The 17,567-nt window shown below is 37.7% G+C and overlaps 1 protein-coding gene across 2 annotated transcripts in view; it reads right to left on the reverse strand.

The window, feature by feature from the left end:
- Positions 1–322: 322 nt before the first annotated feature.
- Positions 323–17,567, reverse strand: part of crlf1a (cytokine receptor-like factor 1a) — a 43,738-nt gene continuing 26,493 nt past the window's right edge. Inside the window, exons 5-9 of one of the 2 annotated variants that reach the window (XM_057859637.1) lie at positions 9,063–9,220; positions 8,506–8,580; positions 8,333–8,426; positions 4,538–4,722; positions 323–4,443 (exon numbers count right to left, since the gene is read on the reverse strand). In XM_057859637.1, the coding sequence (XP_057715620.1) occupies positions 4,420–4,443; positions 4,538–4,722; positions 8,333–8,426; positions 8,506–8,580; positions 9,063–9,220 (536 nt within the window). In that variant the 3' untranslated portion in view covers positions 323–4,419. Of the gene's footprint in view, positions 4,444–4,533; positions 4,723–8,332; positions 8,427–8,505; positions 8,581–9,062; positions 9,221–17,567 lie in introns of both variants that reach the window. The other variant, XM_057859638.1, reaches the window with a different exon arrangement.

The following is a 17,567-nucleotide window of genomic DNA, read 5'->3' on the forward strand; positions in this document are numbered from 1 at the left end:
GTGGCATGCAATGAGTTAATTACTATGAAAAAAAAAGAATCAACTTATGAGTTACCTGGGGCCGTGATCAGAGCGCATTTCTGTTTTCACAATATGCAAATATTGAAATTTTTGTTGAATGACAGTAAATAGTCACTTACCCTATAAAGGGTTAAGGATGAGTTTTTCGTCAAAATTTGAAATTTAAAGTGAAATAGGTTTAACTTGGAATTACATTTCCGCTAACTTTTTCTTTTTTTTTTCTTCTTTTTTTTAAACAGCATATACCGTTTTTGATCAAGAATAACAGCACCAAAGACAAACACACATCAGTCGGCCAATGTCAAATTCAGTCAGTTATTAGTATTTATTTACCAGGTAAAACATAATTTGAGAAAACATAATTTAAGAAATAAAACACTGTACACACTCTTAAATATGTGACTATGATTCAGTACAAAAATAAAGGAAGGCAAGAGACATCTGGATAAAAAAACAAAAATAAAAGTGAAAAAAAAACAAAAAAAACATTTTGGCACTTGTAACACAATTCTTAGAAATACTGTACGATCATGAGGGCTGAGTAACTCTGCATGGTTCAAGTGACACAGTACCTGTTTTGTCTTTGCTGTCACAACTGGCTTAAGTGTCACTCTGATATCCAAATGGAAACCAGCCTGTTCCAAAGCATACTGTACAAAGACATTGTCACTGCACACATACCGTCCTCGAAAAATGCATTACTTACTGGAATTCTAAAGCACAGTGATCCCTCGTTTTTCGCGGTTAATGAGGACCAGATCCCACCGCGATAAGTGGAAAAACCGCAAAGTAGCGTCCTCCCCGCAGCCCAAAAAATTGTGTGTTCAATGCATTTATTCAGATTGACCTGTTTAAAAAAACTTTTATGTATATACATATATATTTTAATAAATGCTTTATAAGCACTTCAAATGGAATAATAATAATAAGTTTTAAACATGTTACGGTCCCACTGAATTATTAAAAAAAAAAAAAAAAAAAAAAAAGTCGAAAAATGCTTATCTTTATTAAATGATTCAATGAATCCACTCAAATCCGCTCAAACTGCTCACTTACACACAATGAGTTACCAAAGCAACTGTTTAACAAGTTAAACGATGATTGGCGCATGCGGCGCTTTGAAGTAATGGCTTCCAAGCATCTCTGGCAAGATCAAACCTTAATGTCTGTCAATCATCGCAACTCCAGTGCAGCAACTCCATGCCTGACCAAGAAAAGCTGCTGGAGCGAGAGTGAGAGACTACATAATCGGATTGGGACAGCTCCATAAAATACTGCATTTATTTATTTTTTAAATGAAAAAAAAAAAAAACCTGCGATGGACTAAGGGCGCAAAGTCTGAAGTGCGAAGTAGCGAGGGATCACTGTATGGCGAAAGCAGAGATGATTACATAGCGTCTCAATATGTTGCATTCGAGGTATGTCCATTAAATAAGAAAAACCGACAGTAATGTGGAGGTTCAATGGAGAGGAAACTCAAGCCAACTAAATGCCACGATTGATGGACTAATCAACAACTAATCGATGATCAACTGAACAACTATTTTGATAGTCCTTTAGAGACATTGAGCTAAATATTGTCCAAATCTTTTTTTTTGAAAGGCCTTTAACTCATTGGCTGCCATTGACATTCGGTGAGACATTTTATTAATGCTTCATGAACAAACTCTTACCTTAGAAACTTTTTCAGTGCCATCGACGGTGCTAGACGTCCTATCCATTTCAATTGAGAGGGGCTGGCACTGATCGTTTGAATGAGTTAAATTATGAAATATCATTAAAGCACTTACAACAAGAGGTGGGTAGAGTAGCCAAAAATTGTACTCAAGTAAGAGTAGCGTTACTTCAAAAAATTGTTACTCAAGTAAAAGTAGTCATCCAAAAAATGTACTCAAGTACAAGTAAAAAAAGTATCTAGTGAAAAGAATACTCATGTAAATGAGTAACATTGTGAGTAACTGCTTTTTTTTTTTTTTTTTAACAATGGTATTTTTTTGCTTTTAGATCAAACTGATCTATATGAACTGTTGTTATAATGATACTGTACAATAACCCATTACATCATTACATTAAGCCAAATACAAAAAAAAAAAAAAAAAAAAAAAAAAAAATATCATTGAATTTTGGCGAGAGGAAAAAAAGCATCCAAAAAGCATGAGTGTCATCTAGTGGAGAAAATATCTTGGTCAATCGGTGACAAATAAAAACCGTGAGAGGGTAAATCTGTGCTTTCGAGTCATGTCGAGGGCAGCGCTCAATGTCAAATACTTTATTTTTTATGGTGCTTTAATGACGCTACGTGATTGAACAGGCTGGCGTGATCATACAACGGCAAGCTTGCATCTGATTGGTGTAATAGTCATGTGATTATTGTTGCGACGTCGCATAAGGTGAAATTAGTAGCACTACTCTTGGCATCGCTGGCAAAAAATAATACATCTAATATGTAGAATAAAGAAGAAAAGTGTAATGACTCGTGTTTAGTCCAAAGTAGCGGAGTAAGAATAGCGTTTTTTTCTTCAGAAATCTACTCAAGTAAAAGTAAAAATTATGGCTTAGTAAAACTAAGAAGTACATTTTTCTGAAAAAGTTACTCAAGTAAATGTAACGGAGGTGGGAATCTTGGGGAACCTAACGATTCGATTACGATTCAGAGGGTACTATTCGATTATAAATCAATTAGTGATGACCCCCCAACCCCCCGCTTTTAATGTTTCGTACATTAGTTCCAAAATTGTTCAAAAATCCTCTCAGGCTAAACCAAACTACTATCTCAGTATCAAGTTAACAGTTCAAAACAGTAAATAAAATACTGAAGTCCCCATTCTGTATCAGCAGCTTTAAACTACATTCAATTTTATGTTGTGAATCAACCGTTAAAGTTGTTAAAATTGCTCCTGTTACTCCATTTTTTCCCTTCTGTCTACTTTCGACATGTGAAAGTTTTAAACCTCTTTCATAGTTTAAAGATAGATTCAAGTCAAGATTTCGCCGATTTAGGAGTATTTTAGATAAGAAGTTAATTAGGTTCGCTATAACAGAGCCTTCCAGAGAAGTCTACTGCTTGATGGTGGCTGTGTGTCTGACATTTCGCATCTAGTTCTCTATACATGTTCTAACGCCGCCGTCCTCTGTCATTTCGCATCTAGTTCTATATATATGTGATATCTACCGTAGCATTATAGTGGCTGTATGTTTGTAGCAACTAGCAACTGGGTGTTGTTTGTAGCGGCTGTTGGCCTCAGTCAAGTATTATTGTTTTCTTATCTAGCGGCACGGGTTGAACATGATATTTACTTTCGGTCTGTACCTCATTGCGTCCCGAAGACCGTGCTGACTGTGTTTTAGTTCGACTTTACCTGGTATAATTAAATAATCGGAATTTGGATGTTTGTGAATCGTTCTCGAATCTTCCACGGCCGAATCGCAAATAATCTAAGAATCGGAAATTTTGCACGCTTCTAGTTACTACCCACCTCTGGATACAACAGTAGGAAGCCTGTTGATTTGTTTGCTGAGTTTCGGTGTTGTGTTAATATGTCAAAGTTACTGTGGGGTAAATGTAAAAATGTTCATTTTTAGAGCAACGGTTTCATTCCATTGGCAGCCAATGAGGAATAAAGGCAATCCTGAACAATTTTAGGACACTGGGATATCAATCACTTGGGTTTTTCAATATTCGAAACAGAGGTGAATCCCCATTTGAGTCAATTCCAAGTAACTGACGCCTATACGAGAAGATTTGTAATTGCCAAAATATTCCACAAGATGGCAGCAAAGCACTTTTTTCTCCCTGACTGAAGGAAGCAAACTAGTGCCGAATGTAAAGCAGGGTTTCCCCTGGTGTTGAATAGGCCTGGCGGGTCGCCAGGCAGAAACAAGGCTACAACAGAAAGTATAAAGATTACACATATTTTAACCGCATCTGTTAACTTGTCCCAGCTCTGCCATTGCATTGCATTGCATTGAATTGCATTGCATTTTTGTTTGTTTGAACTATATTTCAAGACTGCGCCTTTTTGTAAGGCCACATTTAAGTATTGTGAATAAAAGTCTTTTTCTTCTTTTCCTTTCCTATAATAGTCAGAATTTCAAAATTCCTGTCAAGATAACATTTTTATTTTATTTCTTTATTTTTTTAAACTTGGGCTTCTTTACCACCAGGCTGTGCAAGATTTTTGGGGAAACCCCATAAAGAGGTTGACTTAATTTTTTCCTGCTAGTCCAAAATGTCCTGATCCTTAGTCAGGGAGTGGTGGAAGCATGTAACGGACGGAAATGCAACAGCTCCAAATGTCTTTTGGCCGCAAAAAGAGGGGAAACAACTGTCTCTGAATTTTACGACCATCCTCTGGTCGCCTTCCGATTGCTCTGTGTTGTTTTTCCACTGGGCATGTGCTACGACTTATCCCCTTGGAGAACCTAAATGAACAAGACGCAGCCTGTTACTCATTGTGCTCCGTCGTGTGCGTGCTCGTGTGTGCGTGTGCGAGTGAGTGAGAAGATGCTTACCTACCTGGTTGCGTGCTTTGTGCGACTTCTGCATGAGCATCCGCCACTGGTCGTAGTGATTTATGGACATGCTGCTGCAGCCGTAGGCGTGTTTGCGTGCCCAGCCGAAGAACTGCTTCAACTCGCGGCGAAGCGTCGAATTGGAGTCCCCGCTCGACTTGGGGTCGCATGAGCCTGACACCGCTCGCTCTGAAAGTAGAAAGTTGCAGTACTTGTTTGAAGTACTATGCTTTACTTGTTATAAATTTGTCACGTGATGATCGTAACAAATAGAGAATGTTTTTTGGTTTATTCTTTCAGTGCCAAGTTAACAGTGAAAAGATATCAACTGGGATCCAAACGTCGAAAGCCGATAACAGTTTTTGCTGTCAGGTATGTTTTTTTTTTAGAATAATGAGGGGCTCAAAACATAACTCGCTTTGTTCTTGCTGTTGAGGACTAACTAAAACTTCTCTCACTCTGTTTTTTGTGGAAGTTGGTCGGAATTAGGGGTGTGACAAAATATCGAAATTGTGATATATCGTGATACTTTGCATTAGGGGTGTGACACAATATCGAAATGGATATATCGTGATACTTTGTATCCCAAAAGGTTATCGATATGCTCCTACCAAGAATCGAGATGCCGTTTTAAAAAGGTGTCAATGTCTAAAAAAATAAAATAAAAAGGAACCAACAAGTTGCTACCAAAATCTCCTACCATAATACCCAGACAGCAGACCGACATTGAACAAACGTTGACTTTCCATCAAAATCATCAGTATGGTTGACATCAAAATTTTCGAAATCAAGTGATGTTGAAACAACGTTGTTCTATAGCAGGGGTTCTCAAGTCCAGTCCTCGAGAGCCCCTATCCAGCTTGTTTTCCATTTCTCCCTCATCCAACACACCTGACTCAAAAATCAGGATCATTATCAGGCTCCTGCAGAGCTTGCTGATGAGTTGATCATTTGATTCAGGTGTGTTCAAGGAGGAAGACATGGAAAACAAGCTGGATAGAGGCTCTCGAGGACCGGACTTGGGCTCTACAGTATGTCAGGCGATGGTTGGGTTAACATTGTTTTATATAGTTGATGAACTAGAGTTGAAAAATAGTTGATTTATGATTGACCGGGAAATCTAATTGAACAGTCATTGAATTACGGATGCGCGAGCGTATTGGTTAAAAACATAACATTTATTCAGCATTGTTCCATTATTATCAATAATCGAAATGACGTTTAGGTTTTGTAAGGACTTTGACGTTGAAACAACATTAATTGAGGGTGCAAAAGTGACATTGATTTAACGATATAAGATCAACAGCGGAATGTTGATCCAACATCTTTTCAACGTTGGTCTGGTATCTGCTATCATTCGAAACCAAAGCATTCACAGTCATTCTGCCTGATTTTCAGGGTATTTAAAGGTAACTTGCTGTTAATTTTAGGGCATTTACAGGTCATTTCCTGTTGAGTTTGAGTCACTGCCTATTCCTATGAGCGATTCCCAGGTCACTTCCTGTTCTGTAACTCAAAATAAACAGGAAGTGACCCATAAAATACCCCAAAATCAACAGGAAGTAACCGAAAATCAATAGGTAAATGACCTTAAATGGCCCAAAATTACATCATTGCCTGGCACTGGCTGCCACTGATGGCCATAGACGTTCAATCCCACCCAGTTCAAATGGATTGGACGTCTACTAGTGATAAACTCATTCCAATTCAAAGCAGAAGCTTGTTTTCCTATCTATTAGTTATTTGTAGAATATCCTAGAATGATTTCCTGACCAATTTTTCGATGATCGTTGTATCGCCATATCGTCAGATCATCGTTATCCTGAGCTTTGTATCACAAATCGTATCGTGAGGTACCAAGAGGTTCCCACTCCTACTTTGCATCCCAAAAGATTATCGATATGCTCATGCCAAGAATGAAGATATCGTTTTAAAAAGGTGTCAATGTTTAAAAAAGTTGCAAGTTTCTACCAAAATCTCCCACCATAATAGTGTCTCTGTTAACTGTATGGCTGCCACTGATGGTGCTCGACTCCCAATCCATTAAGACCGGGAAGGGCGAATGAACGTTCGTTGGTTCGAAATAGAGACGGGCGGTATACCGAAAATTTATCGCTACCGAAATTCTTCACGATGACGGACGTAACTTTGATCATGTCGGTAAATTCGGTAATTTAATAAAACAAGAAAATATATTCTTTTCATCCCGCTTTGACTCTGTGTTGTTCGGCTATGTTCATGATAATTATTAAAATGGGAAAGTTTTGAATGTCTTATGTTTGGGTGGGATTACAGAGATTAAAAAATGATGGCAGGATTCACATTAAGAGAAAGCAAAATGGTGAAGCACTGTAAATCCCCTTGTTACAAGCAGCCTGAATGTCACCAAAATGAAATAAAAATGATAGAGATCATTGAGATTCAGAGGTATAATCGTTCTCGTAAAAAGTTTCTTTCGTGGACTGGTCAAGGGATTGTGTCATATTTCGTTACAGCCCAACTCTAACGTGAATATATTCAGTGAGTTCAACCTTAATGGAAAGTAGAGATCGATCGGTCCGATCACGTCATTTTAAAAGTATCGGAATCGGCAAAAAAATATCGGACATGCCTTTTTTAAATATATATAGTCTTTAGTTTAGGCTTAAGGTAGGGTTATCAAATTTATCCCTTTAACAGCAGTAACTCATTTTTTAAAAAATTTATCACGTTAAAATATTTAACGCAATTAATGCATGCGCTGCACGGCCCACTCACGCATTGTTGCGTTCAATTTGTAATGGCGCCGTTTTACCTATATATAGAGCTAAAAGGCAGCATAAAATGAGTAGAGTGAATTTTGGCAGCCTTTGGAACCTTTTTTTAATTGGCTAAAGCCTTACAATCCCTCTCCCTACGATTAGAAACATCGTGGGAAGCAATGTGGGGAAGAAAGGTAGTAATTGATCTTTTTCTTAACACCCTATGTTATTTCCCAATGCAGAGAAGATATTTCAATTGGTACCACTACGCACAGTCATGGGTGCACTTCCCATCATGCATTTGGGCAGAACAGATAGCTACAGTATCATTTACTGAAAGCTCAACAAATACACTAGATGGCAATATTTAGTCACAATATACGAAGTCACATTTATCCTTTAAGAATTACAAGTCTTTCTATCCGTGGATCCCTCTCACAGAAAGAATGTTAATAATGTAAATGCCATCTTGAGGATTTATTGTCATAATAAACAAATACAGTACTTATGTACTGTATGTTGAATGTATATATTCGTCCGAGTTTTACTAATTTTTTTCTTAATGCATTGCCAAAATGTATATGATCAGGAAAAATTATCGGGAATGATTGGAATTGAATCGGGAGCAAAAAAAAAAAAACAATCGGATCGGGAAACATCAGGATCGGCAGATACTCAAACTAAAACGATCGGGAGCAAAAAAACATGATCGGAACAACCCTAATGGAAAGTATTGTGCAGATGCTGGGGTATAACGTAATTTTTTAAAAAAATGAATAACCGTCGTTTTCTTGCTCCATAACAATAGATATAGCGAAAACCAATCTATGTTCTTCTGCCAATTGCAAAAAAATTATAAAACAAAGGGAGTCTAGAATTCATTTAGTCTTCTCCCTGTTTTCAGAGTCATGAAGCAGAACACGCCTCTGAATAAATAAGATGGCACTCCCATCTAGAGTTTTGTCTTTTACAGAATATCTGCCACTGAAATAGTTCAACAGACGATAACGCTTGAAAACATTACAGAATGGATAAACTTCCACTTGGAGTCTGCTCACCACTGTGTGGTGTGGACGCCGCAGTGGGATGACTCCACTCACTCCAGATTCCAGCTTTGCGGGAACCGTAGATACCCACCGGGTTACAACGGACCTGGAGGTCGACAAAATGATGATTATGTAATATAAATATAATATCGATACATTATCATCGTCATAAAAATGCAACCCACCTGCACGAAATAAACCGTTCCAGGTCTGAGTCCCGCCAGCCTACAAGAAGTCTGGTTGCCGACATCATCCATCACCTGCAGCGCCGGCCAAGAAGCCAACAACATCAGTAGAGAACAAAGACATTTTGGAATAAGCAGCACTGAAGGCAAAACAAACACAAACCGCTTCAATCAGGTTTCCCACCGCAAATATGTTTGAACACAACATTTATCAGCATGTTTATGGAAAGCAATCTGCTGTGAATTAGGCACACACACTGACCCAATGTCTGTCTCTCTCTCTTTCTCCTACACACACAACGACGTGCAAACATTGTGACATACTGTATGTGCCAGGCCTAATAAACAACAATAAACAAACAGCATGAGTAATCTTGCTGCTAGAAAACACAACATGTTTCATATTGAAGACATTACCACTTGATCCAATACAATTGAACGAGAGGTCTAGCATTAAATGGCAAAAAATTTGACCGATTTGATCGGATGACTGCTTATACCCATCTTTACACCCCTGTTATTAATATATATGGCCTCTTTCTGTTCGGGGGCTTTACCTTCCAGTCTTGGCTGTCCTCCAGTCTGTAGCGAATCTGGTATTTGGCCTGGAAGAGGAAGTCCTTGAGTCCCGGTGGGGCATCCCAGCGAACGCTCAGCTGATCCTCCAACTGCCCTACGCGGCTCAACGTCACCCCCGCAGGGGGATCTGTGGTCACTAAAGAGACAAGATAAGAATAAGGACATCATCGTTTCCTAGTGAAATTTTCTCCATTGTCAATGTTTGCTCCGTTTCGTGGTCTTGAACAAAAATTATTTTAAAAGAGGTCCAGAATTATATATACCAATTTAAAAATAGGAAAATACTTTGAAAGGGAATCACTGATAGAAAGACATGTACTGTAGTTCTTAAAAGATAAATGTTAGTACTAGTTATAATAATTTGATATCAAAACTCCTCTTATTTTTTTCACTTTAATAAAATTTGTAAAATAAAAAAAATAAATAAATAAAAAAAACTGCTAGCTTGTACAGGTGAGAATCTTTGGGCACCCAACGATTGGATTACGATTGAGAGGCAACGTTTCGATTATAAATCGGTTATTAATGACACCCACCAACCCCCCAAGCTATTAGCTGCTTTCAATGTTTCGTACATTAGTTACAAAAATTGTACAAAAAGCCTCTAAGGCTTAAATAAACGACTAACGGTTAACAGTTCAAAACAGTAAATAAAATACTCAAGTCCCCACTCTGTATCAGCAGCTTTAAACTACTTTCAATTAATTTAATGTTGTGAATCAACAGTTAAAGTTGTTAAAATTGCTCCCATTATTCCATAATTTCCCTTCTGTCTACTTTCGACATGTGAAAGTTTTAAAACTGTTTCATCATTTAGATTCAAGTCAAGATCTTGCTGATTTAGGAGTATTTTAGATCAAAAGTTACTTAGGTACGCTACGAAGGTTCTCTACAACAGAGCCTTCCTGAGAAATCTACTGCTTTAAGATGGCGACTGTTTACTCACGCCGGCGAGACTAAAACATTACGAGATGGATGCTAGTTGTCGTCTGACGAGACGAGAATGAGATGAAAATTCGCCATAGTTTCCATTATAAGTTCACAATGTTTGATATTTTCTTATCGTATGTGTAGTTAGCACACACCTTATGTTTGGTAGTGTCACTCATGTGAAGTGCTGTGCCTCCCGGCCCACATACAGGATTCGGTGAGTAACCCTGTGCCCATTTCAGGGTCTTTTTGTGAAACACATGTGTCAGGTGCTGCTTGGTAAGTTTTGTTTTCTTATTTTGGCTATGCCATGTTGCTTTAGCCTTTATAGGTCTGTGCTGAGTCATAAGCACACACTAAACTACCTTGTAGCGCTAGCATAGCGTTCACGTTAGCATTACCATTTAGCAAATTCCTTTAAAAAGTAGGTTTTGAGACCTTTTCGTTTGAACCCCTGTTCTTTTGTTTAGAACTCTGTATTTTTTGAGCTGTTATTAAAACATTTAGAGTTCACACACACCCTGCCTTGTCTTGCCTTTTGTTTTTCCTGCGATTGTGTCCACGTCATCCTTGACAATTAGAGGCCATAACTATAGTGTATTTCTGTTTTTATTTATTTTAATTGTATTAATTTTGGTATTATTAATAGCTTATTCATTGATGATTTATTCATGGAAACATGTATACTAAAATAGTATTTTTAAAATACGATGATGTTTAATAATAAATAACATATATAGTGTATATCATAATTGAAACGTTGCTTCCACATACGAGGACATCATATTTTGGGTCATGTAGGACACTCTTGTATACCCAGTGCCATTCCTAGCCTACATGGTACCTTATGAGATTCTGACGGTATGATAACCTTAGGCCATAATATATATATTTCACGGTAGTGACAGTGTTTACTAACCTTTAATTTGTATAAATGCAAAATCATATTGGTGGTATTGCCTCCTCCGCAGCCAACATGTTTTACATGTCGGTTAGCCTTCCTCCTTTAAGCCGCGACCGACAGTAACTTTTCCATAGCCGAAGTATTTCCATACCAGTGATTTCGTTTTCATCAATGGGGGAAAAAAGTTCAGGAGTTTCACCTCCTCCAGCCATTGTGGAGCACAGCTGACTCACTGACCCTGAGCAACAACCGGTGGGGGAGGGCTGAGCCTTGCAGCTGCAAGCGAGGGATTTCTCCTTGCATTTTTGGGACATGAAAAATAGCCAATACCATAGTGATGGTATGACGAAAAATTTTTGCGGTTTTGAAACCGTGACGTTTTCATACCACGGTATACCTTGAAATAATCGGCACGTCTCATAGCAAATGTTAATTTTGTGGCCTATATGACCCAAAATTTGTACGTCAGGTCTTTATAGGGTTAAATTATTATTTTTATCACTAAAAATTAGGGCTGTCAAACAATTAAAATTTTTAATCGAGTTAATCAGCTTAAAAATTAATCATAAATAATCACAATTCAAACCATCTATAAAATATGCCATATTTTTCTGTAAATTATTGTTGGAATGGAGAGATAAGACACGACGGATATATACATTCGACATACTGTACATAAGTACTGTATTTGTTTATTATAACAATAAATCAACAAGATGGCATTAACATTATTAACATTCTGTTAAAGTGATCCATAAATAGAAATACTTGTAGTTCTTTAAAGATAAATGTTAGTACAAGTTATAGAAATTTTATATTAAAACCCCTCTTAATGTTTTTGTTTTAATAAAATTTGTAAAATTTTCAATCAAAAAATAAACTAGTAGCTCGCCATTGTTGATGACAATAATTACTAGGGCTGTCAAACGATTAAAATTTTTTATTCGAGTTAATCACAGCTTAAAAATTAATTAATCATAATTAATCGCAATTCAAACCATCCATAAAATATGCCACATTTTTCTGTAAATTATTGTTGGAATGGAAAGATAAGACACAAGACGGATATATACATTCAACATACTGTACATAAGTACTGTATCTGTTTATTATAACAATAAATCAACAAGATGGCATTAACATTAACATTCTGTTAAAGTGATCCATTGATAGAAAGACTTGTAGTTCATAAAAGATAGATGTTAATACAAGTTATCAACATTTTATATTAAAACCCCTCTTAATGTTTTCGTTTTAATAAAATTTGTAAAATTTTCAATCCAAAAATAAACTAGTGGCTCGCCATTGTTGATGTCAATAATTACAAAATCAGTGGCACCAAAGCGCCAGCAGAGGGAGACAAAAAACACAAGTAACACGTGGACATGACTGTGTGTCATTTTAATCTGTTTGAGCGCGGCATGTGCGTTAATTGCGTCAAATATTTTAACGTGATTCATTTCAAAAAATTAATTACCGCCCGTTAACGCGATAATTTTGACAGCCCTAATAATTACACAATGCTCATGGTGCTGAAACCCATAAAATCAGTCGCACCCAAGCGCCAGCAGAGGGCGACAAAACACCAAAAACCACAAGTAACAAGTGGACATGACAATGTGATGTCATTTTAATCTGTTTGAGCAGGGCATGTGCGTTAAATGCGTCTAATGTTTTAACGTAATTAATTTTAAAAATTAATTACCGCCCGTTAACGCGATAATTTTGACAGCCCTACTAAAAATATTCACTTGCCCTGTAAACTGTTAAACATTCAAAACAAATAGACAGAAAATAGGTCGGCTCAGTGTTCTCCATTTCAAATTTTTACAAATTTCGAAATTTGAGCCACTGTTTACATCAATGCGCCTCACAAGGTTTTCAGATTGGAGTCATTGTGAAAGAATGTCGTTAGTGCGCGTGCATTACGGTAATTACCAGGTTGACATCTTCCCTACGAGAAGGTGCTGATGCTCTGTTGTCGGTGCACAGATGGTTCGGATCAAGCCTGAACTATAATAACTTCTCTCTCGCTGCAACGTTTATGTTGGCGGCTGAAGAAATCAAGTCAATTCTGAGTACTGGGCCTGATGTCTCTATACGCAAAACACAGCAATCCAGATCTGAGTGGGTTTCTGTTACTGCTGTATGTTTTTGACAAGCCAACAAGGCCAGAGCCGATATCTGAACCTTCTCCGCCGTTTGTTTTGGGTTTTCCCCAAAATGGCGTCAATGTCAAGCTCGATTGTTGGTCTTGTCAGCCCTAACTGTTAAACAAACATATGAAGCTGCTGGAGTGGGGGGCGATGAGGAAGTTGTAATGGAAGTTGACGTAGAATATTTCAGTGGGTTTGGCTTGGAATGAAGAAAGGCAAAATATTATGCATGTGGGAACTAAAACTAAGTGAAAAGACTAAAAACAGAACACAATTTGGACAATTACCACCTATTCGACTTAAGAATGAAGTGGATTGCCTATATGTTTGCATGTGTGTTATAACAAGTCAGTTATTATTTCTATTACTATCAACGTCAATCTCAGGCAAAGGTGGTTTGTTTGGGCTGATAAGTTGAGCTACTCTTGTTACAGGCCCCAAACCGAATCGAATAGAAGTCTCCTTTTTAGGTGCTTTACCGCAATCTTGTTGCATCTGAAGCCAATTACAAAGGCTCTTTATTTTTCCAAATAAGGCCTTTAAACCAGTGGCATAAGACTGCAAGGGAAGCTCAGCTTTCCGCATTCATTCATGCAGCTACACGGTCCTTTTAAACAGTGCGTAAGTCCCCAGATTTGAGCGTACACTGTTCCACTACAGTGAAACGAGATGTGTCATTGGCTAAAGGCTGTGTTTATCCCGCCCATCGGACGCGCAGCATCTCTGGGGGTCTGTGGGCGGAGCTCGGCTGGTCCTGACACACTGGCTCTCTGCATGATGATTGGATGATCTTTCTCAGAATGAATCCTATTTTGGTTGACAGTGAAATGAGAAAATCGAAACACGATCTTGTGGCGTAAACAAGGGCTGCAGCTATCGATTATTTTAGTAGTCGATTAATTTATCAACTAGTTTTGTTCTAATAATCGTGTAATGGGATTAGGAATATTTAATGCGTTGCATAATAAATTTAAGGAGATGTAAAACAAAGGATTGCTAAGATTGCACTTTCAAAAGAGCAGTAAATGCTAAGACAAAATAAAATTCCCTAGTGTTTCTTCAAACTATGTAGGATTAAACTTTCATTTAAAAAGTAAGATACATGCGCTTAGACTCAAATGGTAGTTCGAAAATAAATAAATGATGATCTAAGTACAACAAAAGAACAGTTGGCTAACTTGCATAGCAAAATTCTCCTAGCTTAAATGCTATAAAATGCTAACTTTTTTAAACAGTACTCTTAACAAATCGTTCAAACACATGTTCCCATAAAAAACAGCTAAACATATCTATAAGCTAAATTGCGAATGCATAAAAAACATATGTTAGTCTTGACAGGGAGCAAGTGGATTCAGTCATGTTAAATGAGTTATGTCATATTCACTGTTGCCACTAGAGGGCAACTAAATGCAAATGCTTTCAAAACAAGCCGTGAAAATGCCACTCAAATTAAACTAATACTCAAAGCAGCAAAAATGTCTAATCAAATTACTCGAGTTAATCCATTAATTGTTGCAGCACTGTTTTAAACATCTGTGGGATTTTCATTCCGTTGTTCCGAGTTGAACTTTACTAATCATCCTAGCTTTAGGCTTTAGGCTCTATGTTAAAAACGACTAGCGAAAAATCGAGCTTCTATTTCTGGTGTTTTTTTTCTATTGTAGCTGCTTATGTTTGGAGACTAACTTCTGTCATTCTGCAGTTTCTGTCACTACTGAGCAGCGGGAGCTGTTGAGCCCCTCCACAGTTATAAAGCATTCACAAGCGGACACACTTTGAGCTTCCCTCCTTGAAAAGCCAGCCTCTGCCACTGCTTTAAACACATTGTCTTTAAGAGTATGCTTGAGTGATTGATTAATTTAAAGGGAAGCATGGACTTAAAGACTCGTAGGCTCTAATAAAGCACTATTGTTCTCTTTTACTAACATTTTTTAATAGAAACAAATACAATATTGCCATTGATTTTACAATCTATAATTTTTAGTACATATTTTGACCTATGGAGGGCGCCATGTTTTATGCGTAGTATATCTAGGTTGCTATTTGATGTATTTATGACATGTTTTGATGCATTTTTATGCTTTATAAAATATTTGTGGGGGCTTGGAATGGATAAGGGCATTTTCATGGAAAACGTCTCTCTAATTTTTAGGTTAAGAAACTTCTTCCCGAACCAATTAATTTCGTAAGTAGAGGTACCACTGTATATCCTTGAAGCTGGTTTCATTCTGACAACCGCTATTTTGGTTTGAAGTAGACCTTTTGACCGCTTTCAGGGGTACTTTTCCCTCTTCTTTTGAGTATAGTAAAAGATGCCTCAAGGAAGAATAACAGTGGACTACATTCTTCCTTTTAATCTATTTTTGAAGCGCTTAAGCGCTTTCATCGGAGGACTCCAAGTCGATAGGAAGCGAGCAATGTTTCCTTTTAAAGCATTGTTCCGCACACTGCAGGCCAGCTCAACTTCTTCAAGAGACCACCATCTCAGGTTGAAAAGAAGCATCAGTCATTCTGTAATCTCTTATGCACGCACCTATTTACACCCCCCGCCCTGAGGCGAGGGCGGCGTCCCTATGAGCGCATAGAATACGGGCAGGAGCCATTTTTCCCGGCACTTTTGTGTGTGTGTGTGCTTTGTTTCTTATGTGTTGCCCCGGATGCCGCTTTGGCTTCAGGTCAAAACACGCAAAACTGCGTCACAGTTGTGAGTCACGCGCATCCATGAGCAAGGTGGGAACACCCTCAGTGCAGGTCATTGCATTCTGCAACTTTTGCTAATTTGTGAGCCATTATTCCGAAACTAGACACTTCGATAAAAATTTAAAAGTAAGGTTTCGGAGGACTTACTTGTGCTTTTGAGGAGCTTTCCAAAATTGCGAATATACAGTGGTAACACTAAGTACGAAGTTAATTCGTTCCAGGACCTTGTTTGTAAGTCGAAATGGTCGTATGTCAAGGAGGATTTTCCCGTAGGAATACATTAAGATTCCATTAATTCGTTCCACAGCCCAAAAACCTACACTAAATCCTTAATAAATACTGCTGGTACTATTACAAATGGCAATTAAGTATAGCAAAACAAATAAATTACAAATAAAAATCGGAATAATAATATAATAATAATAATATTAATTCCTGTAATTAGAGGTGTGCAAAATTTCCGATTCTTAGATTATTCGCGATTCGGCCGTGGAAGATTTGAGAACGATTCACAAACATCCAAATTCCGATTATTGAAATATGCCAAGTAAAGCGGAAGTACAACACACTCAGCGCGCCGCGCGGTCAATGAGGAACGGAGCGAGAGTAGCTAAACATCATGATTCTCGTTACCCGGCCCCTCGGGTAATGCCAATGCTCAACTCAAGGCTCTAGCTCAACTCACGCCACGAGATAAAAAAAAAAAACACAACAACATACCTGACTGCTGCCGAAAAGCTGCTACAAAGTACATCCACACAATGTTACGGTAGATATCATTTATATAGGACTAGATGCAATACAGATTCGGTAGCGTTAGCAGCACACCTACAAAAAGCTAGATGCGGGCGTTAGTATGCGGTCGCCATCTTAAAGCAGTAAACCTCCCTGCAAGGCTGTTGTATCGAACCTTCCAAGTGAACCTAATTAACTTTTTATCTAAAATACTCCTAAATCGGTAAAATATTGACTTGAATCTATCTTTAAAATAGTTTTAAAACTTTCACACGTCGAAAGTAGACAAAAGGGAAATTATGGAATAACGGGAGCAATTTTAACAACTTTCTAACGGTTGATTCACAACATTAAATTAATTTAATGTAGTTTAAAGCTGCTGATACAGAATGGGGACCGGAGTTTTTTAATTTACTGTTATTTTTGTATATTTGTTTACTGCTATATGTTAACTTGATACTGAAATAGTAGTTTGGTTTAGCCTGACAGTATTTTTGAACAATTTTGGAACTAATGTACAAAACATTTTGATTAAAAAAAAAAAAAAAAATTTTTAAAAGGAGGGGGGGGTGCATCAATAATCGTTTTATAATCGAATCGGAGCCTCTGAATCGTAATCGTAATCGAATCGTTAGGTGCCCAAAGATTCCCAGCTCTACCTGTAATAATGTAACGCATCGGGTTGTAATAAGGCGGACGTTTTTTTCTGTACATGAACGCATTGCGCGGCTGACGTGTCAGAGAGAGGAGGCGGTGGAGGTTGAGAGTTTCACTTTCACTTTCAATGTTTTCTTGAGAACACAGTCAGCTTTTGTGTTGGATAAGTTGTGAAATAAATGATAAAAACCTGACGAAGCTGGCGATTTCTTTGGCGATATTACCAAAATTGTTATTGTCATCTTAACTTAACCTTAGGTTAACCTTAACCTAAGTCGGGCGAACGGTCGTCGGAGGAGGACCGTGGAGATGTACAGTATTGTTGAGCCAGGTCACAGATGCACACCCCAAGCTCATATTTCTCTATAATTTGCATCTTCATTCAGAAGGTAACTAAGCGT

This window comes from Corythoichthys intestinalis, chromosome 15 (genome assembly GCF_030265065.1).
Source record: "Corythoichthys intestinalis isolate RoL2023-P3 chromosome 15, ASM3026506v1, whole genome shotgun sequence".
In the NCBI taxonomy this organism is placed as follows: domain Eukaryota; kingdom Metazoa; phylum Chordata; class Actinopteri; order Syngnathiformes; family Syngnathidae; genus Corythoichthys; species Corythoichthys intestinalis.